Source organism: Trachinotus anak, unplaced genomic scaffold (genome assembly GCF_046630095.1).
Source record: "Trachinotus anak isolate AG129_WGS33_773 ecotype Australia unplaced genomic scaffold, CSIRO_AGI_Tana_v1 ptg000003l, whole genome shotgun sequence".
Lineage (NCBI taxonomy): Eukaryota > Metazoa > Chordata > Actinopteri > Carangiformes > Carangidae > Trachinotus > Trachinotus anak.
The window spans coordinates 13559207-13573216 of NW_027273854.1; the positions used below are offsets into that span (position 1 = coordinate 13559207).

Consider the following 14010-nt stretch of genomic DNA (forward strand, 5'->3'; position numbering starts at 1 on the left):
TGCTTGAAATGATCTCAAATACAGTTGAGGAGCAGAAAAGAATACATATGTGTGAAGCAAAACTAAGTTTATTCTGTTGATCATTTCATGAGATTCATTATCTCACCCTTTGGTTGGATTCTACCTCTGTGTCAAGAACCACTGGACTACACTACCTACGTGTACAGTATATGCAGGAGTTAAAATAGCCCCACCTCAACTAACTACAATAGTAAAATGCTGCTTACACATAAAAGCATCAGTACTAAAAAATCAAACAATGTCACATATAAAAAAATAGGCTACTTTTCTGTCCAACAAATACTTTTACTTGTGAAAACTTTAAATTTATATTTTGTGGGATGACCTCTGATCTTTCTCTGAACTTTTACTAAAAGATCTAAGTGCTTCTCCCACCACTTTCTATCTAAGAAATATAGATTGTCTGGAAGATGCAGAAAAAATTCAACCACAAACTGTTCACCACAGGCAGAGTCAGAACAATGGAGACACATACACACACTGACACACACTTTCCTTACCGCCTTCACACACAGATTCACACACGAACACACCAGTTTTGACCTCTGTTTAACCTTTGCACGGCCTGAAAGCTCACAGCAGCTGGCAGGTGGAGGACTCTGAGAACAGGCTGAAACTGTATGCCGGCATAATCCCCAGCAAGAGAGACACAGAGAGGGCGCGGGTTGAAGGGGAGAGAGAGGAAACAGGAGCAAATGAGACCAATAACAATGAGGAACTTGAGAGAAAGGGATCAATCTCGCAGTTTCTGTTTTGCAAAGAGGTTCAAAAAACTCTGCTGAACTCCATCTGAGAGAGATGAGTGATGGCAAAAAAAAACAAAACAGATAAGGCACGAGAGATGATGACAACAGTCTAATATATTCAAAAATGCAATTGTCACACTTTATTGAAAAAAAATGCAACCTGCCATATATACTGTATGTTTTTTTTTACTGTATATACATGAGTTTTGCTGTGACTGTCACAACATACAGAGTGAACCCTACTGCACACACAGACTGATGTTCAGAGATGAGTCAAGACACTATTCTTAGTGTGGGCTGTGTAAAGTAAAACTAAGGGAGTGAATAGGTACCAAAAACACAAAAGTTGTCTACATCGATGACTGACATTTCTCCAGCTTCCATCCCACTTGTCGTAGTACATTATAAAAACATTGCTTAGATTGCGCCATGGATATCTTCTCTGCACTCTACACTCACGCACATTGAGCTGCGAATGTGCGTGAGCATGTGTATGACAGCTGTCCCTGTATGTGTGTAATAATCCTCAGTAAGCTCCATGGCTCCCACAGTCTCTTTCACTAGATCCTCCAGAGCATCTCTGACCTCACTCTGTGCGTCTCCTACACTCGCTCCACCCTATAACATGCTAACACACACACACACACACACACTGCTCATGTTGCACCTGATGCTAGTTGCACTTTTAAGCCTTAACCCCACTTTCTTTCCTGCCCATTATTTAATCAAAAGAATGGCCTGACATTTTGGCAAATACGCATATTCATTTTGTGAAGGAGAGTTACATGAGAAAATCTACACCGCTCTCACTTCTGTGCAGTAAATACAAAGCTATATTGTGTGAAGCAGGTTAGCTTAGCTTAGCACAAAGACTGGAAACAGGGAGAATCAGCTATGCGGCCTGGCTCTGTCCAGCTGTAACAAAACCTGCCCATCAGCACCTTTAAAGCTCATTACAAAATAGGCATCTTATGTAACATGTACATAACAGGTTATTTCTCATTGGTTTAAGCTCTTCAAAAGCTGTCGAGTACAAAATGACAATGTGGTGTTTTATTTCTCTCAGCCTCAGAACTACAGGAAGTTACTGCACCTAGCTAAGAAATAGTGTGACACATTAACCCCCCACGTGAATGGCAAATTGTTGTTTTTTTTTAACTTTTTGTACTTTTTTATTTTTTATTGCACAAAGTAAAGACGAAGTGTTGATGAGAGGTGTTGGTAGTGGATTTGGTTAACTTTGCAAGAGAATATGTGTATTTCCCAAAACTTTAACTATCCCTCTGAACTGAACTGTGCCTCGAGGACAGTTTCATCCATCAATGAAACATCATCATTTCATCCTTTTGCCTTAAATTTCATTGATTGAAAGTTTTGGAAGTGCTGATAAAGCAAAGCGACACACTTACTTGACTAATATGTTCTGAGAAAATCCCTTTTAAATTCATTCAGTCTAATTTTCTGGAGTTATTTCTTAATGAAGAGTTAGCTGTGGTCTGTACAATCTCTAATACTGACTTAAACTTAATAGTTGGCTGCCTTGCCAACCTTTAAATATTCTTTCCAGAGCTGGTGATGTTAAAATCATCCCAGCTATCTGCCTTCACATTTCTCAGCTTGCTTTCAAATCACAGTCAAAAGTGTAAATATAACGTAATAACTACATAAAAGTAAAAGTGTCCTTCAGGTTACATCTGACTGATTACTTCTCACTTATTCTTTCCTTCAGATCTACCTTCATTAATACCACTGGGAATAAATCTTTAAACTATCGTGGCTGTCCTTCCTCCACCTCAGCTGAATGTCTGTTTCAGGGACATTGTGAGATGATAAATGAAATCTGGATAAGCTTCTACTCTGATTAGTCTAAAAGAGGTCTGTATTTGTGGTGTAAGTTTGCCCCCTGCTGTGCACATCAAGCTCTCTACAACGCAACACTTGATGATGCTGCCTGCGCTGAGAAATTTCGTTATTTCTCTTTCCTGGGTTCCAGTTTCCATTATCTACTTTTTACTCAACACATTTAATGTTAGTGGTGCTTCCCTTTGTTAAGCACATGTGCACTGGAGCACAATCTGGGAAAAGAGGTTAGTGGTGATACATTGATTCTTTCTGAATAGAGCACGGCTGCTCTAAAAGCCGTTTAGCTGTTGTGTATGTGGGCTTAAGATGATGATGGCTTATTTATCTCAATGTAAAAGTACAAATACATGTAGAATACATTATACATAACCAGTACACACAGCCATCCTTTTCTTTGTCAGTGGTTGTTATCAAACATCCCAGCGGGCCGGAGGTGGAGGGTCTCAGCTCGTTCACAGTGATCTTCTGCCAAGTTTGGGCTTCCTCAGGCTGATGGGCCAAAACTCCCACAATCATTAATGTCACAGTGTCCATAAACTATTTCAAATGCAGTCTGTGATGATGGGATACTGTTTGTTTATAGTTGTTTATACCTTTTAAGTATAAAAATAACTGTCACCTCTATTTTTTTGAGTCTCTGGGAACAAGGAAGTTGGGGTAGGAAGAGAAAAAGTGATTTAGGGGATTTAGGCAAATTTGCGAAAACTTGTCAGCAATCCTTCCACCTGATACAAGAACGTCCTTGCGAAGCTGATTTTAGCAATGTTTTTTGCAGTCAGTCAACACTTTATTGTAGTGTGATGAGGGAAAAGTAGCTGTTAGATAGTCTCTGAAGTGGCTGAAACAGTAAAATCCATTGGACAACTTTATCCTTTTCTCACTTTAAAATCCAGGAACAAATCGTCTTCTATTGTGTTGAGTCGTCTTAGTTCTTCCTCTAAGAAAAAAACATGATCTGTGTAAAAAGAGGGACATTCTCCTACAAGCTTGTCCAGGCAGAGGGCTGCAGACAGCTCTCTCCTTTTGTCTCTGAAGTGTCCTTGGAGGGGAATGTCTCAGAAATTGCTGAAGAGTTCGTATTTCTTCACCCAGTCCATCTGTGGTGCCTTCTTCTTTTCTTTGGAATGGACCTTCATCTTTTCCTCTGCAGCCGTAGCGCTCAGAGCCAGGCCCATCTCAGCAAACGGGTCCAACAGCCGGCCACCCTCATCGTCCGCCAGCTAGACCGGAGATAGAGAGATTATCCATGAGGGAAACGGCAGAGACAGAAGGCTTGGAAGACTAAGGGAACACAGCATTACATATGAACACCCACACCCACCTGTGTGCTGTTGCCCTGGCTGCTGAGGTCGGAGCGCGTGGACCTGATGGACTGTGTGGTGGAGCTGCCATTGATCTGAGGGCTGGGGGAGCCGTTGGATATGGATGGACCATCATAATCTGTGAAAACAAACAAACAATACATACAAATCACTTTACACTCCGGTATAGTCTTTATGGTCTTTACATATAGTTCATATTCAAAGGAATGTGGTCTCAGTGAACAGTGGAAGTCTTAAAAGGTTTGTTGTAATTCATTTTGAGGTCTGACTGTTTCATCCTCATTTGTTCAGGAATCAGTGGAGAGTCAAGCATGATTTTTTCCATGAGTATGTCATTTAGTACTAATTATAGTGGAAGCCAAGACAATGTGGAACTGGTTTACTACACTTGAAAATGTGAAATTTATGGATGATAAAGTATCCAAAAAAAAGTGAATGATAAATAAATGCATATCAATCAAGCTATTCTTTCAAGAAAATTCCTCTGGAAATCAGCAGCTGCTTTTAAATTCAACACAACTTATTAAACTTTATCTTAAAAAAATGAAATAACATAATTTTGGCTCCAATTATTAGCACAAAATTTTACTTAGCTTTATAGAAAATTATTGATTATGGATTTGTTGATAACTCATCCTTTCCAATAAAATACCTGCGATTGCTTCCTAATGTGGCATGACCCCAACATATTCAATAATGTCACATCCTGGAAGTTCCGATTTTTATGCAACACATAGTGTCTTTGGGTGGTGCAGTCCTACCTTTGAGATGACTGACTGTAGGGATAACCCCCTTCCTCTTGAAGTGTTCGTCTGTGTCTGGATCCACCACCAGCAGCCAGGTCTCATCTCCCCCTTTCTTTATGAAGGCCACCACCTCTGCATGCCGCATGCCCTCGATGTTCACACCATTTACCTGGAGAACACAGATACAGAGCATTAGGAAGGAGTTCAGACTTCAATTTTCTCACATTTTGTTATGTTGTGGCCTTATGCTAAAAAAAACTAACAAACAAAAAAAACACTACACTTAGTACCCCATAATGACAAAGTTCTCAAAAGGGAAAAACTAAAATATCACATTGACATAAGTATTCAGACCCTCTGCTATGACACTTTCTCCACATCTCCACACAGGATCTCTGTTCATAGTAGGGGATTGTTTGAATTGTTTTTTTCTTTTCTGATTAAATGTCTCACTTTCTCCCACAAAGGGTGAGTATATGGAGAATATCAAAACATATGGGCACAACTGACTGGTGCTGATCCACACTGCCTCCAGCAAGACTAGTGGGCCCCAGTTCATTTGGATTTCTAAATTGAAGTTATAAACGACCAAATCTGATTCTTACAACAAAAATCTTACCGGGTCAGTGAACTGATAGAGACACACAGACTTGCATACTGTATAGTATCTGAAAGAACCTTTGTCCCATCACTGTTTTGTCACTGTTGACATACTGTATAATGCTGAGAGCCTGTGCACACAGTAGGGGGAGCCATGCATCAACATACTGATTATGGACTATGCACCACGTCTTTCAGAGCTCTGAACCACTCTACACAATGTTGCTCAAACTCTTGTTATGAATTCTTGCAACAGAACAAGATGTAGCCTGAAGTTACAATAAAACCACAGTGAGAGAGGATTCCTTTTAAATTCTTTGTACAATCTGTGATAGGAACAGAAACAGCTAAACAAAGGGACATAATGAATGTGTGTGCATGTTACTGACCATCTATTTGACAGTAATGCCTTTGCCTCTACACCTAGCTAGCAAAACACAATAGCCCGTTATTGTTCGGTCTTATCTAGATGCTGCATGCATTCGGACGCCTGTGTTTCAACAGCTTTGTCTAGACCTTGGCTTCTCTGATGCAGGCAGCTTCGCACCACGCCAAGTTAGTGTTGGTACACAATCAATTATTGATGGCTCTCCTGGGCTCCGGCTTTAGTGGGGGTTTCAGGTGTCACGGTCCTGAGGAAGAAATTGTTTAAAATTCACTGCTTATGACTTAAGAGATGGAGTAAAGCAGTGGAGGACGATGGAAACAAACTCGAACTCTTTAACTCTTTGCTGTCATTTGTGGGTGAAAATAGGGGTGGTAGGCCAATGAGTGCGAGAGACTTTACCAGACTTTCAGGGAAGAAGGGAAGGGAAAACATGATAGATAGAGAGAGAGAGTGGAAGGAAGACAACACTGTAAATGACACGGAAGAAACATGAAGAAAGTGTGGGATCAACAGATGGAAAATGTGAACAGCCCCTCTCCTCTCCTCTCCTCTCCTCTCCTCTCCTCTCCTCTCCTCTCCTCTCCTCTCCTCTCCTCTCTTCTCACAGACAGACAGACAGATCATCAGTCAGCCAGGAACAGACAGACACTCTGATACAGCGAGAACAAACATCTTTGTATTCAGCCAAACAACAGGTGTTGTGTCATGTTTCACAGCCCTTCATTAACAGTCCGTCCCACACAAGACAATACACTCTGTTTTCTGCCCACTGGACTAATTAATACATGCTGTAGGAACAGTACAGAAGCTTATTTCTCATGGGATTATTCCTCAGGAAACCCCTTGATACTAGAGTGTGTATGAGTGTGTGTGCGTGTGTGTGTGTGTCTGTGTGTGTGTTTTAGTGCCTGTCTCATCAAAGTCACGGAGCATCCAGCCACCTCAGGTCTGCTGGCACATTTTGATGTGGTTTTTGTGTATGTGTGAGGAGGCAGCTACAGACTAACCTTGGCTTGATCAAAACAAACAGTATCAAAAACATGTGCACATCTGTGAATATGACGCATGAGATGTGTGCTGCTTTTAACTCTTAGGTCTCCAGTTTAGCTTTGCAAAGTGAGACAAAATCTCACTTTGAGATATCTGCATGACACGGAAAGCCCAGTGGCAGCAGCATGGACCTTGACAAATGATTTACATGATGAGCTGAACTGTTTCCTTTTGAAACTCCGGGATATCGTACAAACTGTTCCAGACAAAACAAAGCAGGATTCAGCAACTGTATGGCCTAGTTGTTAATCTGATTTTGGTAGACAAATTACCAGAAATTTAATGTTCCCAGAATGGCTGTCATGTTTTTCCTGTGGAAAGACTGAATGGCAAATGGTGATGTCTCAGCAAAAGTGAACCAGCCTTTGACTGTGTTTTGATGGTTTTTGATCTTCAGAAGTCATTAAGTATTGGACAAACTGGAATTGTGGCCAAATAGTGGCACCAGAGGGGAAGCCAAGGTGTCACCAAGTGACTACAATTCATCCTGAGGGGGACACAGATGGATATACCAACCTTTATAACAATCCATCCAATATTTGGGGAGACATTTCACCCCAAACTACAAATGTAAACCTCATGGTGGTGCTAGAGGAGAAGTCAGAAGATCACCAAAGTCAGTAAATTCATCATCTGAGAACCACAAATGCCTGTTGCCAATATCATGACAATCCATCTGTCAAGACATTTCACTAAAAGCTAGAAATGTCAGTCTGTTTGCTTGACTTTGTGGTTGTCTGTAGTGTCTTATGCCTGAAATAGATAACACAGAGAGTTCTGTGCAAGATAACAGTGTAGGATTGAGTGTGTGTGTTTTGTGATGTGAGTGAGAGTGAACTGGTGTCAAATCCCTGTGGAGCTGATTTGTGGGCTATCATGAACCCCATTAACCCCTAGTGTGTATGTGGGTACAAAAGGGAAAGTGAGTGTGGCACAAGTTTGTATGGTCTTTGATGTCACACTGTTGTGATGTTTGGGGTTCGGAGTACGCATGGGTGAGCTCAGACAGAGCAGAGAGGCTGATGAGGCGTTCACTGGTGTCAGTGCTTGTGCCAGACATTGGCAGAAAGCTGAGCTCTCATCATAGCCTTTACAACGCGAGCTGCTGATACACCTCCAGTGTAATGGGGCGTGGTGAGAGAAAAAGACGGTGAGAGACAGCGGGTGAGCGAAAGAGGGAGAGAGAGAGAGAGAGAGAGAGAGAGAGGGATCTGTCATGGTTGTTCACCTCTCTAACAAGCTGCTGACAGATAACACAAGCGCTGTCTTGATGCATGGTCAGAGATGGTTGCAATTGTCAGCAAGCAAGCATGCACGCACACACACACACACACACACACACTTGCACACACAGCCAACTAAGTCAACAGGGGCTCAGATTTTTCTGTCCAAACAAAACTAATACACTGAGATAAAGTAATGAAGCTGGCGTGAAACCAAAGACTTCTCATCTCATAAAGAATACCCTACAGTATCCCACAGGAAATGAAAGATCATTACAACACAAAAAACAGTCTAAAAAAGCTTTACATAAACACTAAACATGTTTCCCTCTCACACATATAAAACAACAAGGTATAAACTGGAATAAATGCAGCAAATTAATACACAAATAATACAAAACAATGCTCACAGTTTAAATAGTTTTCAACTCTTTCACATTATTTTGATCAGGAACAACTAAACTACGGTTGAAACTATTACTTTTTTTACAGATTAAACTGATTAATCAATTAGTCATTTAGTCTCTAAAATGTTCAAGTGTCAAGTGTCAAGTTTTGTCTGAACAATCCCAAAAAAGAGGAAAAAAAGATTTTTTCAGCCCCCAAGCAAGCAGGTATTATCTGGGATCTATTTCTGTGTACTTTCCATTTAGATCTTTGTTTTTTTGGAAATATGTGCACATGTACAGTAGCCTACATCATGCCAGTAAAGCTCATCTGAATTTGGTGTGACACTGTCTTGACTACATTCTAACTTCATTGTATGTGCACACGCGTACATGAGTGTGTGTTTCTCAGTTTATGTCTGGCAGACTGTTACAGCCGTCACAGTGACCTGCTACAGGACATTTCCACACCCTCTCACGAGCCGTCTAATGTTGCAGAGGAGCATCAGTTCATCACTGTCCTCTAATGCCAAGACTCTCACTGCTGAAGTGTGGGTTACAACATGCAGCTCTGCCTGATCATGACCATGCTACCAAAATCAGAACAGTTAGTGATGCCGTAGATAATCCACTAGAGTGGACATATTATGGGAGAGCTCTACAGGGGCTGTTAGCCTAGCACAAAGACTGGAAACAGAGAAACTGCTGGTCTGACTCTGTTCAAAGGAAACAAAATCTGCCGAAGACCGGCAACGTATTTAGCGCACACACAGGAGAGTGGTGTCAATCTCAGTCTCTAACTCCCGGCAAAAATGTGAATAAGTAAATTTCCCAAAATGTCAGGCTTTGATGTCTTCTGTACTTGACCGACCGCTAGACAATCATCTGAAACATGTACTAAAACCTCCAGTATGTTCCTGGTTTCCATTTTCCATTTTTTTGGGGGGATCCTTAATGAACTCTGCCTAATCTTTTTATCAGACCCTATGCTATCAGACCCATCCCTGGCTTCAGAAATCTCACTTCTGACAGCACCTCCTCTGCTAAAACATCTAACTCCCTAACATGCCCAACTAGCACTTCTTTACCCGATCTCCTTGCTAGATGTAGTTGTTGTACTTAGTACTTACAACAAGGTCTCCTTCTGCTCTGAAGCTTCAGTGATGTCCCTCACTTGCCAAATGAATAAATGTACATGTTGTTTGGCCTGGTCTGGACCCTGATGTACAGCCAGTGAGGGCAAAGGTCATGGGAATGAAGGGTGAATCTGTGTGTGTACACAGCTCATGAAGATGTTGACGTTACTGCCAGCATGTATTTTTCATAAACCAGAGGAAAGCTGACTGCTCTTCTTGACTGTGTCAGAGATTTGAATGAATGCCCTTTAACTTTTATGTGACTGTAAAACTTAAAACTCTCCCTTTCTTTTTGCCCCTGCATCTTCACTCTCTGCTGCTTTCTGTCTCTCTCATCCAACACACTCTGTCTGTCTCCATTTCTCTCAGTGTTTTATAGGAAGAGACGTACACATAATCACACACCCCTCCCTCCTCCCTCCTCCCCCATGTCTCTCCTCCATTAGCCCCTGCGATCACACTGATTTATAACCGACTCTCCCCTGTGACCGGCCTCTCCTCTCTCTGCAGCCCATCACACAGTAGAGATTGAGTCCAGACTCCAGGTCCTGTTATCCTTAGAAACAGGGACCTGACAACAGACACACATGTGTGAGTCCTGCCATTTTTATTACAGCTGTGACTGTACAAGAAGATGGGGGCACATCTGTATTTGATCAGTGCATGAACCGGTGTAAACTTAGCAACTTTTCTGTAGCCTTAGACTTCAATTTGGTAGAAACTACATGTGCTATTTTTAGAAAACATGCACACATGATTAATCTTTATTTGTGCTACTGTTGGATTTAGTTTCCGATACAGCTGATACATTCAGGTGTTCTCCCACTATCTCAGACACGTTTTCTATATAAGCACAAATAAAATTAGGTCTTATGCAAACACTGTGCTAAAACATCTGTCGACTTCTAGTGAAGAGCAGCCAGTAGCATCCAGGAAAAGGGTAGGAAGTGTCGTGTGTTTGTGTATTATGGAGTAAATACTCAAGAGAAGCACATCTGAGAGTGCGCATAGATTTATATGGGGGCAATAGCCTGGATGGCTGTGTGGAAACGTAGGCACATATGTATTATACAATACAAACACACCTACAAAGCTACAGACAAACCATGATTCTCCAAAGTGAGAACATGAGGGCTTATAAGAGGTATCTCTAGGGATTTTCTCACACACAGTCAATCATAATGCTCTGTGATATAACCAAACTAACCCAGAATCATCAATCAATAATCAACTCATTAGTGTGTATACATTTGTCATGATCCTCCTCATTCCGGCTCTGTATCAAGCTCACACATACAAGCAAACACGCACATAATATTCCCTCACTATCTTGTGTTCGATTTTCTTTACTTGAACTCCCTGTAGTTTACCAAACTCCTGTGGAAGCTCCCCCTCACCTCCATAATCATTAAGCACACCCATAAAAGTTGGTCGGAAGCGTGGAATAAAAATGAGACTGCTATTGCTCAAAGTCTGAAAAGCTCACTTGGCTATTTTGCATGTAGCCTACTTTTGAGACAGTCCCTAAATTCAGGTATGAATATACTACTGCAAATATTCAACAAAATCTGCTCATATCTGACTCAGGTGAAGCACTTTGTTACTTGTACTGCAAAGTGCTATACAAGTAGTATAGTCTTGTGATTATTATAATATCTGTATAATGTTCTTGTATTTGTTTACATCCCTAACACAACCTGGAAAAAATAACAGGTACAGCATTAATGGCAAGTCAGTGGCAGTGCCAACATAAACTGAGGTGAGTGTAGTGCAGGAGGATTGTATTGGATTGAATTACATCATCAGGGGTTTCTCCTCTTGTATCCACCCCCTGTAGATCCCACACACTCTTCACCCACACGTTTTCTTCCTACCTCAATGAGTCTGTCTTGTGGCTGGAGCCCGGCGTGGTCTGCAGGTGATCCCGGGTCCAGGGAGCGGATGTACTGTCCGGGTCGTGACCGATCACTGTGGAGGTTGAAGCCGTATCCTGTCTCAGACCGCACCAGGTGGCACAGACGTGGGACGAGGTTGGACGGGTCGACCTGGGGCCGTAACTGGGACTGTGCCTGTGTGTGAGGTTCAGCCTGAGCAAGAGCCTCCTGGAGGAGAGGGACAGAAGTATGGATTTGTCCTTTAATAAGTGCCATGTGGAAATCCTTGTCCCTTTGCTTGGCCCTTTCAATGCCGTTTACATTGAAGCTGGTGCAGTTTTAGCTCCTCATTGGAATCTCATGCATAAATTGCCAAACTGTGTGATTAGTTTAGAAAAATGTCTATTTATATTCAATCTGTCAACAAATTGCTTTACATACAGTATTATCAACACTCAAGTCATTGCATAATTAAACTTTACCAGTATAAGACAAATGTAAGTGTGCTCACATAAGAGAGTTTATATTTATAAAGTTGATTATGTGGGGAATTACTTGCTTAAGTTAGACAGCTGTGGTTCAAAACTGGAGTGGAGAGATACAACTGGAATATAGGTAAATCATAAAAAAAATATAATTGCAAAAGTTCAAGATACCTAAAAGCCTATATCTTAAATGGTGCAGTGCAATCTATGTAGAAAGATGGGGCAAGTCCGAGTGACATGCTGCGCTCTGCAGAGCATGTGACAATTTTAAGAGAAACACATGGCTGAGTCACTGGTCTTTTATAACCACCACCTCTCAAGCCTGCAGGGAGTGTGTTTCATACAAAAAATGTGGGTGAGGTGTCACTTCAAGGCACTAATGAATTGTTGTAGAAGAACGCAATTTTACCAGATCATGAAAAAAAAAAAAATAAAATCCAGTGTGAATGTGATAAAATTGTTTTGAAAAAAAAAAAAAGCTCTCATCCTGTGCTGGTTCCAGATTCACTCTCCTCTATGTTTTTCATTTTGTGCTGCCATTCAGTCATAGAATAGGTGTCACAGTGTATTATAGAGCACGCTTCATTCTGGAGTGAAGCGCTCCATTTACAGCATATAGCTAACAGTGCTATCAGCCTCGGTGAAGACATTTATAGAACCTGTATAATTGTGTTCTCCAGTGTGATCACACTGATTTACCACCTACGTGCTTGGGGAAAACAAATGTGCAGTGAGAGCAATGATACGTGATGGCTAGCTCCGTGCCCTCAGCTGATATTAGCTGTGAGGTAACACACAGGTAAAGTGTGTGTAAGGTGACCTACGGGGGACCAGAAAATATGGTGCACATGCCCTGTGCGTATGACAGATCTGCAATCATATTACACAACCTGAGAGGTCTATTGTTTCCACTGCATATGTGAAGCAAGCACCACGGTCCAGCATGCGCCTGCTAAAAATACATATGGAGTATGTGGGCAGGGTGAGAGAGATACAAAGGTAGTGTGGTGTTCAGAGAGGAGAAGATGGCTGATGATTTATCATGACAGAAAACAAAGAGCACCGCTCTTCTTTGACTTGTCATTAATTTCCACAAACTCTCTCTGCCCTTCAGGTTACTGTGCGATTATTGCAAATAAGTCATGACCGAGCCTCGATCACCACAATACTGCCTCCCACTCTATCCCTCAACCATATAAAAATAACACAGATGGCAACATATAATTTCATTTCAGGCACTGAATTCCTTAGGGTAGCAGTGATCTGGGCAGCTCGCCCTGAGAAGGAGGAGAGAGAGAGAGAGAGAGAGCGAGAGAGGAGGTAACAACGGAATAATTCAGAGCAGCTCAACTCTCATGAATCCCTCCAGATCATCCTTTTCCTGACTGGGGAGGAAGTGCCTGGGCTGGGCAGCAGGGGTGGATCTTCCAAGGGACAGAAAATTTATTAATATAAAATCAAATGTATTAGCATCCTGGGATCTGGATGAAGAAGAAAAAAAAAACAGAATGACAGAAAAAAGGAGAGGAGGAAGGGAATAAGCAAGGAGGGAGAGAATGTGTGGGAGGGACAGAAAATTAGATGCAGCAAGAGGATTGAGAAAGAGTTCAAGAAAAGAAACAGAGTGAGCTAAGAGTATGCAGAGAAATAGAGCAGACGGATAAACAGATAAACAGAGAGGCAGAGCAGTGCAGAAAAATCAAGATGACAGAAGTTTCCAGTAAGAGACGGCGGGGAGGAAAAGAGTTTTCAATGGAACTCCTCTAACGTAAACAGTGAGAGTAGCACAGCTGGGAGTCATTATGTGGGGGAGACGCAAGTGTGTGCCAATCTAACCTCGGACTGCCTCTCAATGCCTTTCCGCACCCCACTAATCATCCCCTGGGGCCTGTGCCATCTCTTCAACTCCGTGTTTTTGACGTGAATGTGCATTTAGGACACTTTTTGAATTGGTCTGATTTGAGCTTCATTGTTAAGTTTGCTGCAGGTCTGAGTGTCAGTGATGGAGGGTGACAACAATACTCTGCATGCTCTGTGTCAAAGCACATGAATCTGTACCGGATAAAAGTGTAAAGAACGGATTCTCGTGGTTTGAAAGATTTTAAGAATGTCAGCCAGAGAGGTTTGGAGGGCCACACAACCTCTCCAATCAGAGAGGCCATCAAAGGAA

At 41.8% G+C, this 14010-nt stretch overlaps 1 protein-coding gene across 1 annotated transcript in view; it reads right to left on the reverse strand.

The window, feature by feature from the left end:
* Positions 1-884: 884 nt before the first annotated feature.
* Positions 885-14010, reverse strand: part of LOC139618188 (Na(+)/H(+) exchange regulatory cofactor NHE-RF2) — a 32572-nt gene continuing 19446 nt past the window's right edge. Inside the window, exons 3-6 of the mRNA XM_071473914.1 lie at positions 11356-11583; positions 4714-4867; positions 3952-4070; positions 885-3850 (exon numbers count right to left, since the gene is read on the reverse strand). Of these exons, the coding sequence (XP_071330015.1) occupies positions 3686-3850; positions 3952-4070; positions 4714-4867; positions 11356-11583 (666 nt within the window). The 3' untranslated portion in view covers positions 885-3685. The remainder of the gene's footprint in view (positions 3851-3951; positions 4071-4713; positions 4868-11355; positions 11584-14010) is intronic.